Raw genomic sequence first — 13,503 nt, forward strand, 5'->3', positions numbered from 1 at the left:
ACAGTTTACAATGCCTAAAGGCACAAATAATATTTAAATATTATTTTATATATATTTATAAATATTATAAAAAAACTAGAGATACAAATTTTCAGGTGAAACCAAGCAAGGAAGGCTTGCCTTACTTCACCTACTGAGTTTATGGCAAAGACAAGATCTGAAGTTCTGATTTCCTTAACTCATAGCTCAGTCTCTGTGCCTTTTCCTAGACTAACTCCTTTAAATGCCAAGAACTAATTCCACCTAGTCCCAACACCCAAATATATTTTATGCTGCTTATCATAATATAAACAGCTGCTAAATTTAAGTGCTGAATGTTTAATTTTATCAACTATTTCATACCCAATGTGAGTGCTGCTGATTAGGACCCCAAGCATTGGTGGGAAAAATAAACAGAACGCTAAACTTTTTCTTATATAATGCTAAAGATACAGCCTCTCACGTGAAAAAAAAAATCAACTACATATCTAAACAGTTGCTGTCTGAATATGGCTCATGAATTTTCCCCCATTGAGCAGAGTATTGTGATTATATTGCTATAAACTAAGATACTTTAAGAAATAACTTTAAGACAGCAAATAGAACTTTCCTGAGAGAGAACTTTAATACTAATAAGTGCATAAACTGCTAATCTATGATTAGATTGTAAAGTAATTAAGCCACTAATCTCATGCTGTCAAGAGATAGTGTTGCTGCCATGCTTCTCTTCTGCTCTTTGCTAGGCAGAAGCCTACAAGTTTCACCCATGGTAAAAAACAATTGTTGATGCACAACTGACCTTTTTGCTTTCAGAATTTGGGGGTGGTGTTATTTATTTATTTAATCAAATTTACAGGCTGTTTCAATCACAGTTGCAACCCTAGGATGTAATCTGATCCCTCTGCAAGACCAATTAGTAACTGATACACAAAGTTTGCATCTTAAGGCTGACTCTAAAATCAGACCACATGGCTGTAATACCTGATGTAATTTTGGAAATCTGCTTTTTTCCCCATCTCCTTTTTGTATGCTCTCACAAGATGAGATCACCAGTTTTGCATAGACTGTTGAGGCATTTTGATCAATCCTAATAAAAGTATAGCTCACCTATGTGTCTATGGGGTGTGTGTGTGTGTGAGATGAATTAATGTGATTATTTTTTGTCTGTGTGTTTTGTTTGTTTTGGAAAATAATAAAATCAATGTGCTCTATGGACCCAGTATTATATAACCATTTGATCAAGAAGACTTGGGCTAACGTTGCTGCTGCATCTCTCTTTTCTATTATATGTGAAGTTACATCACCACAACAAAATGCTCCAAAGCAACCAGCCATAGGACAAGCCTAGAGTACTAGCACAGTTTGGGCATCTCAGAAGCATCTCCGCTGCCTAAAAATATATGCTCATCACTCATATAAGACTGGCTGAACAAAAAGGAGGGTGAGTTAGTTGCGCAAAGGCTGTGCTAGAGTTGGAAGGGGGATGGCTATCTAAAGTTCAGGAAATTGATGGAGAAAATACATACAATTTCAAACAAAGAAACAAATCTTTAAATCAAGGGGAAAAAATCCATGCTCAAGTATCAGAAATTTGGAGAATATGTCTAAATCTATATTGAAATAATTGCTTTTACTACCTGTCCTTTTGTCATTTTATCTAGCAATGGAAATCATTTGATCAGTATTTTCCAAGCTTAAAAAATTAAAACTCCCTGGAGTCTAGCTTGATTTCTGATAATTTCATGGGCATGTCTCCATAGTTTTTTAAAAAACAAACAAAAAACAATTGGGAAGTGGTTTGCTATCACCTTCTTCTGGGATTCCTTTTTTAAAACTTTCCAGCCTACCTAGATAGCTGGTACTGCCTAATGATCTCCCATCAAAATATTAAGTCAGCTTAACTTTTTGAGATCAGCCAAAGTCAGCTAGGTGCCGCCAACCAACAAATAAACAGAAAAAATATATATATTACCAATGTCATTTAAATCCAATCTTACGCAGCTTCCTTGTTTAACTCCAGATGTATTGCAACTACAACTCCATCAATTGAGAGAAGGCTTCTACACACAATTATTTGAACAGAGTAATTGCCTAAGGTTCAGTGGTGTGCTGGAGTCCACACATTCCAGCTCGTGAAAGCCAATTGTTAAATTTTCTGAATTTTGTAAGGGTTGAGACTAGAACTGAGCCACAATGCCTAACGTGCCAATGCTGTTCAATAACTAGCTGGGTGGTGCAGCAGTGGCAATGGAGCCAGGAGAGTCAGTTGTTAAACATTTACCAGCACACCACTGCTAAGATTGCATTGTTGATAGTAGTGAGGTAATAGTCTTACAAACTATGCTGTTTTTGTATTTCATACCAAATTCAACTTTATTCATTATTCTGCCACTTAAATGTTAGAATGTGGTCTATACCAGGCTTGTAAATTAAAGCTCAAAAAAGTATATTCTATTTCAGTGTATGTCTTCTGCATTAAATATTGTAGTGGAGTATTTTGGTTTTAAATGTTTGCAAAGCCCTCTTAAGAATGCAAACAAATCAATCTGATTGCAGATAGGATTTTTTCCATTCCACTGACCAGCATATATTTTACTCTCCATTGGAACAAACTGTAAGAATCACCTGCATGCATCAGCTATTCTTTGGCAGAAAAAAATCTCCTGAAATTGATCATTGATATAAATGGGTTTCCTGATCATAAACGTCAAGTGCATTTTTAATTTTTCCCCCAAGCTGAAATATAATGTGGAAAGAGAACATGAATATAAAGATACTCACAGCTCTAAGGATTTTCTTTAAAAATGATTATGTACCAACAACTATGGATGATATGCACTGAGACTGTCTTAGGGCAGAGCTATATAACCTGAGGCCCTAGGGCTATTTGAAGTTCATGAAATATTAGGTATAGCCTCTAGAGGCCCTCCAAAATGTGAAAACAAACCATAATGTAATGTGACAGGGACATTATGAAAGACATACAGAGTAATCGTCAAATGTTTTGTCATGGTTGTATCTATTTCTTTATCCTGGCCCTGCTAACTTAATGGAACAAAGTCTCCAGCCCATTCATTACTGAAGTCAGATGTGATTCTCAGTTCCCAAAAGATTGCAAATCCCTCCTTTATCGGAAATCAGCTCTGCCTGTGCAAGTCAGAATCCACCAATTTTCACTTCTAGCACCCATCCCTCCTGTTAAAATATTACTCTTGAGAGTGCAGCACAAAAGGTGAAGTAGGAAAGGAAGGTTTGGTGAAAACTGGGTCCCCTAACTTGAACAAACATAACTCTTTCCTCTAAGGCACAGGCACCACTGACTACAGCCCTTTTCATATACTTCAAAATGATTAGATCTGTGAGATGAGTTAGCTTTTAAAACCCTAAACAGACTTGGGTACTGTGTTGAATGCCTAATTATATGAAATATAACTTTTTATATAAACTAAAAGTAGGCATTCTAACACTGAGTTCCTACAGTTGGCTTACTTAATAAAAAAGAGTCTCACTGAACTTCCATGGGATTTCCTTTTGAGCATCATGCTCCAATGTGCTCCACACAATCAACTTTTCCTCTAAAACTTAGAAACTAAAACCTTTGTAAGTCACCTGTCCTGAAGACTGTGCACTAACTGCTCACTTCAACTTAAATAGTGCAATTTTGACACATTCTATAACCAGCGGTTGGCTTTTAGGATTTTAAAACTGGTTTAGTTTTGGACCACTTTGATAACTATTTTATTGATTTAGGCTTACTCAGCAGTATCTTTCCACAAACATCTCTACTCTGTTCATTGACTTAAGTGCAATTTGTTGTAGAAATTGTAGGTTACAGAAACAAATAAATAGCAGCAGGCAGTTAAAAAGAGTGAACATTTTGCTTGCTTGTTTTCTAAAAAGCAATTTTGTATTGCTAACTTGAAAAGGTATGACCAATTGTAAGGAAACCTTTCAAACAAGGATAACGAAATGCATCTGTACCTTTTCCTATAAAAAAAACCCTCCCAAGGTCTGCCTTCTCCTATTCTATTTTGCACTCTCCCTATGCAACAGAACTTCTCTTAGACCATATCTTATTCTAAGTCATTATAAAATAATCACATCAACATCTTTAGAATATCATCTCAAACCAGACAGGTTCAATAAAAAGATATTACTTTACTGTGTTTTGGCTTCTCTGTCTCTGGCATCACATCCAACAACGATTTCAGCAAGAAATGAATTGTTATTTAAATAGGAAATAGGAGAAATAATCTATATTTGCCAGAACACAGTGAATAGACAAGTAGTTCTGGGGACAGTATACAACTCATACCTAAAATCACTACATCTTTGGCAATATTTAGTTTTCCTTTTTTTTAATATGCAGGGAAAATGCTTCTGACAGTGTAGTTAAAGCAGAAGATTGCAGTTCTCACAAGGGAAATCTTTTTTGGCAATTTCACATGAGCAGATGTAGCAGATAACCCTCATCTCCCTATATTAAACTATATAGGTTACTAAGACCATTAATAGCATATACCTTTTTTCCTCTATTTTTCCTCCTCAAAGGCCCCACAATCATTATATCAATAGTACTGCCTGAATCAACTCTGAAAGGAACAAGTACATAAGCAAAACGTTTTATAACACTTTGGAAGAGAATATTACAAAGTTGGTGGGAAGGGAGCAAACTGAGGATCAAGTTCTGTTCCACTCCATAAGTTCTGGATAACTTAACATATAACAAACATATTAACATATAACAAATTTCATTTCATTTTGCTCAAACTCAAAAGCAGATTTGGGAATTGTTTCTGCAATCCTTTCCAACCATGTACAAGACCTAATACTGCTCGGCTATTTTGTGCATACTGCAAAGACTCTATGCTGAAAAGAATCAATGATAAAACTTCACTCTTACTATGCCAAAAACCTTTCAAATACAAAATGTGCCTATCATAGCCCCAGGTTCTTTTGATGTGACATTAGTTTTTTCTTATGCTATTTCTGGATTTTCATGACGTATGATAGTTCCAGATTCTGGAATGTTTCTCTACTGATCAGTACCAAATATTCTGATTAGAATTGGACTCTGTGTGCAACCTTCAAATAACTGTCACTGTATTGCTTCCAACAAGGGCCAGAAATATTGTAATATAAGGTATTATATTACAATAGCCCAGGGACCAACAATTTCCATAATGAGATGGTGGCAGTTACATTGTGTAGATGTGTAGCCACTTAGAAGTCTTGTGGATACCTTAGCACTGGTGGCCACCATACTACTGATCCCTAATCCATAATGCGTGGTAGGAATTTTCAAATTTTAGACCAAACTACTCATTCTGGGGACTTAATTTAAGGTTTCCTGAAAGCAAATACACATTCTTCCTGTATGTTATACATTTATCCATTTGTTGTATCCCGGTAGTATCCATTCATCCATTACTAATGTTCTTGGTTAATATCACCTTTTCTACTACTGGATATAAGTTTATAACTCTGATAATCAGAAAGCATATACATTAACAAGAATCGAAAACAATCCACTATTGTTATGCCTTTGCCACTACTTGGCAGGTAATACCATATTATGGTCTTTTTGTCATAAATACTCTCTTAATTATTAGGATTATTCTTAAACCAGGAACAGTACTTTTTACATATAAATATAAAAATAATATCTGATAACTGAATGTAGCAGTATTTAGGTAACCTTGTCTGGGCTCAGAAGCTAAGCAGAGTTGGCCCTCCTTTGTACTTGGATGGGAGACTATCAGGGAATTTTAGGGCTATAAATTAATTAATGTAAATTTTAAAAAATCGTAAAAGGTAGCAATAGCAAACCATGTCCATGCTGTTACTAAGTAAATTGCATGGACATTTTCATGAAGTCACCAGGAGTCTGGTTTGACTTGAAAGACTATTCCTTTAAACTAGGTACAAACCAGAAGGGTGGCAGTGTTTAGTCTGTGGCACAAGAATAAAGAGTTCTGTGGATTTTAAAATACTAACACATTTATTATAGCTTATGCTATAATACATTTAAGCATTGCCCACTTCTTAACTCCTGAAGTTTAGGACAAAACTTGAATTTATTGCTCTGTCTATTATTCTCCTCTAAGCATAGGGAACTCAAAGGCTTATAAATAACAACTCATGTGTGTGAATTGAACTTGCTTCCAAATAAGGATAATATGCATCACAATTGAAAACTATCTCAAAGTCAAAACATGTCTTCAGCTTCAGTTAGTCCATAGCCAAGATTTCTTTATCCATATCCAAATTAATTCATTTACCTAAGCTACTCCTACAGCTGAAGCCTACATACTTGATATTTACCTTTTTCAGTTTTAAAATTAGGAAATAAGTTCAACTTACACATTGGAGTCATCAATAACTTTTGGGGTAGTACAGAAGTTAGAGTTGAAATTCTGGAATACATAACTGGATCATGAAGTATGTAATATAAATAACACTTTTTTGAAGATAGTTGAAGTCAGCTGTAGAAGTATGCAGTCTGAATATGCTTGAAGGTACAATAAATCCTTATCCATATCTATCTCACTGTTTTATTTTTATTACTATATCCTCAAGGCCATGTTTTCTGTCATCAACAGAAATAATTCTCCAGTTCTCAAAACACAATATGGCCCAAAACATTAACATTCTCATCATACCTGGATTTATCTGACTGCGGAAAACTACATTACCATTTAGTTATTGCTAAATGTAGCTTCAGTAGTATTTTTTCATCTTTCTATAAGCAGTAACATTAAATTTTTGAATTTTAGTTTATTCCCTTTGCTATGTTACAATCACTTATATGCTAGAACAAATGGAGTACACTACAGATAAATGCTAACCATATTTTATATCACGCAGGGATAGGAAGAGCTACTCCCCAGAAATTTTAGTTTCAACTCAATCAATGCTAGCCAGCATGACCAATGGCAAGAGAGTTTTAATCTAAAAATCTAAAATGCATGGAGGCTATCAGATTGCCTACTCCAGAAATTCTGTTTTCAAATGGTGTTCAAAGGGCATAATAAACATCTCAGATTAAAGCTAAAATTCTAAGAATATTTATTTAAGGAAATTCTGGTTAAAATGCATGGAATCACTTCTGAGTAAATAAAGAATGAGACTCAAACTGAATATACTTTAAGGTTTATGGTTTTAAAGAATACTAAAATTGTTTTAGTAGACAGTTTGCTAAATAGGATAATGGGAATTCACCAATTTAATATTTAAGTAACTCCCTTCCTATTTCTTAAAGTCACCGAAAGCTAAACCAGCTGTCGAACCAAAGAACTCTTTTTTTCAACCAGATCTAAATCCACTAAGATCCATTATATTAATAAAAGATATACTTGTTCATAAACGGTCCCCTTTTCACCACTTATTTGGGAGAACAGCTACCAATTTCTTTTGTCTGGTATAAGTTTCTGAAAGTAGTAAGCCAGGACAGGGTTCCAGGTGCTCTGAAAGAAATCTCCACTATCAAACATCTGTATTGAAAACCAGAGGATGAGATATGTGGGAAACAGCTTTCAGTCTTTTTAATGAAGTATACAGTATTTCTAATTGAGCATGAAACTGAGCAAACTCAGGGAGGCAGAGAAGGACAGGAAGGCCTGGCGCGATATGGTTCATGGGGTCACGAAGAGTTGGACACGACTTAACAACTGAACAACAACAAAAATATTTCTAATATTTCCAGATTGAGTCTACTGACCAGAAAACTCTGCATCCCTTGGGTCAAAACCAAATTTCTCCTATCTTTAAGCTCAAAACGTATCATAATGGAAACATCAGGAGATATGTGATCTAAAATGAGCAACATAATTCTAAGCATATTACTTAGAAGTTCAGTGGGTCCCTACTAGGCCAACTCAAAACCCCCAAATGTATGTGAACTTTTAAGACTTCCACAATTCACTTAATCAAGTGAGATATTATAAAAATAGGGAGAGAAGAGACTTATTTGATATTAATATTGTCTCCCAACAATTTTGGATTTTTTTCATGTTCAAGATACCTCTTTTGGTTTTTTTCTCATGGGAAATAAAACAAGCATTCATAATGTTTGCCTTAAGGCAGCAGTTCTATGAAGTACCACAGAAATCAGTGATGCTTTTATCTAGTAATTATTCTTGAAATTGTTGCACAAAAATAAGATTATATTAGCAGGAATAATAAACAATAGCTCCACTACAATCTGCGTTGGTTAGACCACCACCTAGACTATTATGTACTTTACTGGATACCATATTTTAAGAAAATATTATGAGAAATTGGAAGAGGTGCAGAGAAGAATACAAGATGATAAGGTGCCTGGAAATTTACAAGGGCGACTGGATAAGTTTAACCTTGACAAAAGATGAGGGGGGGCATAATAGCATTTTTCAAGACCTAAAGGGCATCACACAAAAGTCAAGACTCATTCTCCATCATTCCAGAGTGCAGAACATGGAATAACGGTCTTAAAAGAAAAGAGTTTCCATTTGAATGTTAAGGAAAATTCCTAATTGTAAAGTTAGTTCAATAGAAAAACTGATTTCCAGAGGAGACTCCCCTTCTTTAGATTTCTTCAAGCGGAGGAGGAATAGCAATCTATTTGGGCTGCCTTAATTTGGGCTCCAAGATTGAACAGGTTGTTGGCCTTAATGGCTCCTTCTAATTTTATAATTCTATGAATAAATTAAGCATTGAATCCTGCAAAGCATTTGAGATATGAATGAATATCTGCATATATGGCATGATTTAGCAGAATCCAGAACTAGTTAGCACTCAGGTTCCAATATCAGATACCAGACCTTCATAATAAAAATCCTTTGCCTCAATCGTTATTGCTTTAGACAATTATTTGTCCACAATAACTCATAACCTACTATGATTACACCGATTTTCACAATATATAAAAACCCATCAAACTGTTCTTTTTAAAAATTGGCAATTGTATTAAAAGATATTGAAATGAATAATGTCTGTCTGGGATTTAAAATTACAATTAGAGATTGTGTTTTTCAGATACATTACAACAGTTCTTTTCATTGCTGGTTGAAAATACATCTTTCTGGAGGATAACAGAAAAAAAAGGTGCACACACAAACACTCTCTCATACAAAAACACACTAATACCTGTGAACCTGAATCAAAAGAACCCTGAAATCCATGGCAACTGAAGTGAAAAGTCTCAAATGGAAAAAAAGAAGAGGAAAAATAACTCCATTAATAATAGGCCCTTTTGTTCTGTCTTGTTCACTATAATAATTACTGAAAGGAAACTGTTAACTAGGGTTTTTTTGGGGGGGGTAGATAAATGGGATTCTTGGAACTTCCACAGGTTGGCACGGGCTATAACAGCTGCTTTGAAGGCACTCTACACACACAGGGGCGCTGTTCGCCCTGTGCCACATTTTAGAAACTCTTTGTACTTCAGAGATTTAGTTGGTTATCGCCACCCCCCTCAAATTGAATAAGGCAAGTTATTACTTTGCCTGCCCTGTCTCTCCCCAGCCATTCCACAAAATACACACAACTTAAAAACTGTGCAAGTCTGTTAGTGTTTTCATAGCTGATTTTTTTTTAAAAAAAAAAACACAAATAAATGCTCTTCATTCCTTCCCTTTCAATACAACAAGTAAACAAAATAGATTTCACAAGTAATCAGCAGATATTTTTGTGGCACCTCATGCGCTGTATTGGCATCAGTGTTATTAAAGTCCCAGGCAGTACTTGTGCAATACTTCTTCGGTTGAGATAAGCATGGTAACAAATATTCCAACTTTGCATAGAAATCCTCAAAATCAGAAAGCCACCTAGCCACTAGCTAATTTCAGGCTGACAAGTGGAAGATTTGAATCTCCGCCACGCGTACTTCCTTCCTTTGATGCTTCCCTTCATTTCTTATAGGTGTGTCTATGGGTATTTAATCTTCCAGTTATAAAGCAATTCTTAGCTCACTCACTCCCCTGCTGCAAAGAACACAGGAACTTTTCCTACGGGTTATCAATGGCCAATACAATCCTCCGAACCGAGGCAAGTACAAGAAATAAGCAACAATCAAACCGCTGGCATGTACATGCGGAAAGCGTCACATTTCCAAAGAGAGATTTTTTTTGTATGTTTTTCTTTTTCTTCTCCTTGGGAGGGATCAGATGTTAAGGAGAGACAATGCATACTCATGACACCGACAACCACCCGCAGCAGCATGAGTATAAACTATAACCTGGAAGGGATCCGGAAGGGATCCGGGCGTAATGCAAAATTTGTTTGAAAGGTTTGGAGTTTCATGGGATGACAACACTGCTGCTCCAGCTGCCGCCACCTTTTCGTGTGGTGCTGTTGCTGTAAACCTTTTTATTTCAAACTGTAAAGAAAAGAAAGAAAGGGGGGAAAAAAAAAACACCACATAAAGCAACGCTGCTGTGCTCTTCCCCCACCCTCCCTTTTTCTCAGAGGATCACACAGGAAGAGCAGCACTGATCGTCCCCGTTCGGTTGGGAAGCATAGTTCATCTGCCGGACGATCTCGGCAAAGAGCTCGTCCACCGAGGCTTTGTTTTTGGCTGAAGTTTCCATAAAGGGGCAGTTCCACTCCTCCGCCAGAGCTTTGCCTTCCCCGAACGAGACCTCCCGCTCGCCTTCCAGGTCCACCTTGTTGCCCACTAGGATCATGGGCACCTTCTCGTACCTCTTGACCCGAATGATCTGATCCCTCATGGGCTTGATGTCCTGAAAGCTTTGCTGGTTCACCAGGCTGTAGACCAGAATGAAGCCCTGCCCGTTCTTGATGTACAAGTCCCGCATGGAGGCGAACTGCTCGGTGCCGGCCGTGTCCAGGATCTCCAGGACCGAGGGCGAGGAATCTACCTCGATCTCCTTGCGATAGAAGTCCTCGATGGTAGGGTCGTACTTCTCGATGAAGGAGCCAGTCACGAACTGGACGGTGAGAGCGGATTTGCCCACCCCGCCAGAGCCAAGCACGACCACTTTGTATTCTCGCATGGCTCTTTCACGCACACCCAGGGCGGGCGGGCTGCGCGCGGCTGGCTTCCTTCGCCGGGCTCCTATTCTTCTCCCCTCCCACCCTCAGAAAGGAAGGGGAGAAAAAAAAAAAAAAGACAGGCAAGAGGAGGGAGGGAGGGACGGAGCGAAGAAGCCGCCGTCCCCCGACGGAAAGGAGGCTTCCTTTCTTTGCTGGAGATGAGTCGGAGAAAGCACTCGGGAAGCGGCGGCCACGACAGGAGCAGAGGCACTGAGGAAGGAGGAAAGGCGGCGGCTAGCGGCGGAATAGGACAAGATGCTCTCTCGCCTTTCCCTGCGCCCCAGCACCCAGTCAGGACGAGGCCAGCCGCGACGGGAGCTTGGAGACGCTTTCGCCAGGCAAGACCTGCGCCTCAACAGCTCGAGGAGGAGGAGGAGGAGGAGGAGCAGGGGGAGGAAGGGAAGCGGTGACGGCGGCGGCGGCGGCTGCTGCTGCTGTTGCTGCTGCTCAGGGTGGCGTGGAGGCGGCGCGCGCTAGTTCCAGTTGCGTCCCGGCAGCAAGCAGAGCGCCTCAGCCAGGCGCGCGCCGCCCCAGCCTCGCGTTGCCCGCTGGCGCCGCCGTGGTCCATTCCTTCCTCGCTTGCGGCCAGACGGGCTACGCGCCTTGCTAATCACCCGCTTTTTTCCTCCTCTCCCGACCCCATTAGGCACGAGGACGCACCCCTTTCCCCACCTGAAAGGGAGGCGGAGAAGAGGAGGGAGAACATACGCTCCCGCCCCCTTGCCTCCCGCCCCTCTGGCCGGCATTGGCTGCCGTTCAGTGTTCGTCAACCGGCCACCGCTTATTGGCCGAGAGGGGGGACTTCCTCGTGGATTGGCTGTAAGGGAAAAGGACTGGCGAGCGAGCAGCTGTTTCTTTCTTTCAGCTGCGCCGTTTCCCCGCGTTCTCCTTTTCTTCCTCTGTTCTTGCAAAGGAGGGAAGTTTTGGCGGACAGTTTGGAAAAGGAGATGAGCGGCGCCGCTGGACCTTCCGAAAATGTAACCTTGAAAAACAATTTCCGGAAGCAGGCTCGAAAGAGGAGCCTTTTCTTGTAAGATCCAAGGATGAAGCTTGTTGCTGTCTCAGAAAGTGCTAGGTTAAAGCCTGGCTCACGGCATGGTGCAAACGCAGGCAGATGGGTTAATTCAGTAAACCATCTTTCAGTTGTGCAAACAGCCAGAGATGAAATGACAGTGAGCAAGTGAAAGCTGGTGTGTGTGTGCGCGCACACGCGCCTTCAAGTCAGTGTTGACTCCTGGCGACTGCCTGGATGACTCCTTGTAGTTTTCCTGGCAAGAATTGGTTTGCCATTGGCCCCTTCCTAGGGCTAAGAGAGAGTGACTGGCCCAAGGTCTCCCAGCTGGCTTTGTGCCTAAGGCAGGACTAGAACTCCTGGTCTCCCAGTTTCTAGTCTGGTGCCTTAGCCACTACACCAAAGTGGCTCTCCACCTGATTTTAAGTAAGCTGCATAAATCTCTACGCAATCTAGTGCCTTCATAAGAAGCCTGCTGCTTCAGGCCAGTCTTGTTCAGCACTGTGTGTCACACATGGCTGATCAGAAGCATCTACGAAACTCATCTGGAGGACATGAAAGTAATGGTGCTCTTCCACTGTTTCTTCCCAGCATCTGGTTTTTAGGACATGCTGCATTTAATTCTAAACACTTCTGTATTCAACAAATGTATTGGTTTTCAATCAATCCCAGCTAAGTGTGTCATACTTTGACACATCAGGAAGGCACTAATTGAGGAAGACTGATGTATACATTTACAATCTGCACATGAACAAAACAGGATAAGCATAAAGGTAGCTATGCATAACAGAATGATCCTGTGGCTTTCCACACATGACTGGGTCAGTTAAGACTTAGGGGTCAATATCATGATGAGGAGAAAATGCAAAAATATATCACAAGATGGAAAACACCTCCTGTTTGTTCAGCTGAAACTACCTGAGAATGCTGGCAAAACATACCTTATTCTGTTCTTGTGGCATGATTAATCTATTTAACAGCATAGATTGGGCAGCTGAAGGTTACATTTCTATTAAAGAGAGATTTACAATTACATTACACTAAACAATTAGTGTTGATTTTTCATTCATTCATGTTTGTGAAGTGAACTTGACAACACACTCTACATGTTCTGTAATTATATTTCCTAGTTAATCTAGAAATATATAATACATTGGTGGATATAGTGAACAGAGACCCTTTTCACCAATCTGAAAATCCCCAGATGGAATTTCCTTATGAAACCTTCTTTTTAAAAATAACAATATTAAGCAGGGTGAGGAGAACAAAAGTAACAATTCCAACCATGGGGGCAGGAAAATAGCCAGGGATTCCATGAACAAAGTCAAAGACTAGGAGATATGATAGATAATAATAGAAATAATAGAGCCAGTTTGGTCTAGTGGATAAGGCACCAAGCTAGAAACTAGGAGACTGAGTTCTAGTCCTGCCTTAGGCATGAAAGCCATCTGGGTGACTAGGCCTGTCGCTGTCTTTCA

The 13,503-nt window shown here is 39.3% G+C and overlaps 1 protein-coding gene across 1 annotated transcript; it reads right to left on the reverse strand.

The window, feature by feature from the left end:
- Positions 1-9,526: 9,526 nt before the first annotated feature.
- On the reverse strand, positions 9,527-11,681 carry RAP2B (RAP2B, member of RAS oncogene family). The gene has a single exon (XM_015889914.3). It carries the CDS (start codon positions 10,971-10,973, stop codon positions 10,422-10,424), a length of 552 nt encoding a protein of 183 aa, XP_015745400.1. The 5' UTR covers positions 10,974-11,681; the 3' UTR covers positions 9,527-10,421.
- Positions 11,682-13,503: the final 1,822 nt, after the last annotated feature.

Source organism: Python bivittatus, unplaced genomic scaffold, assembly GCF_059951505.1.
Source record: "Python bivittatus isolate LINGU-HERP-01145 unplaced genomic scaffold, Pbiv_v1 ctg000980_np1212, whole genome shotgun sequence".
NCBI lineage: Eukaryota > Metazoa > Chordata > Lepidosauria > Squamata > Pythonidae > Python > Python bivittatus.

Excerpts from the sequence above, each read along its gene's own strand:
- RAP2B (XM_015889914.3), bottom strand. The coding sequence starts at position 10,973 with ATGCGAGAATACAAAGTGGTCGTGCTTGGCTCTGGCGGGGTGGGCAAA.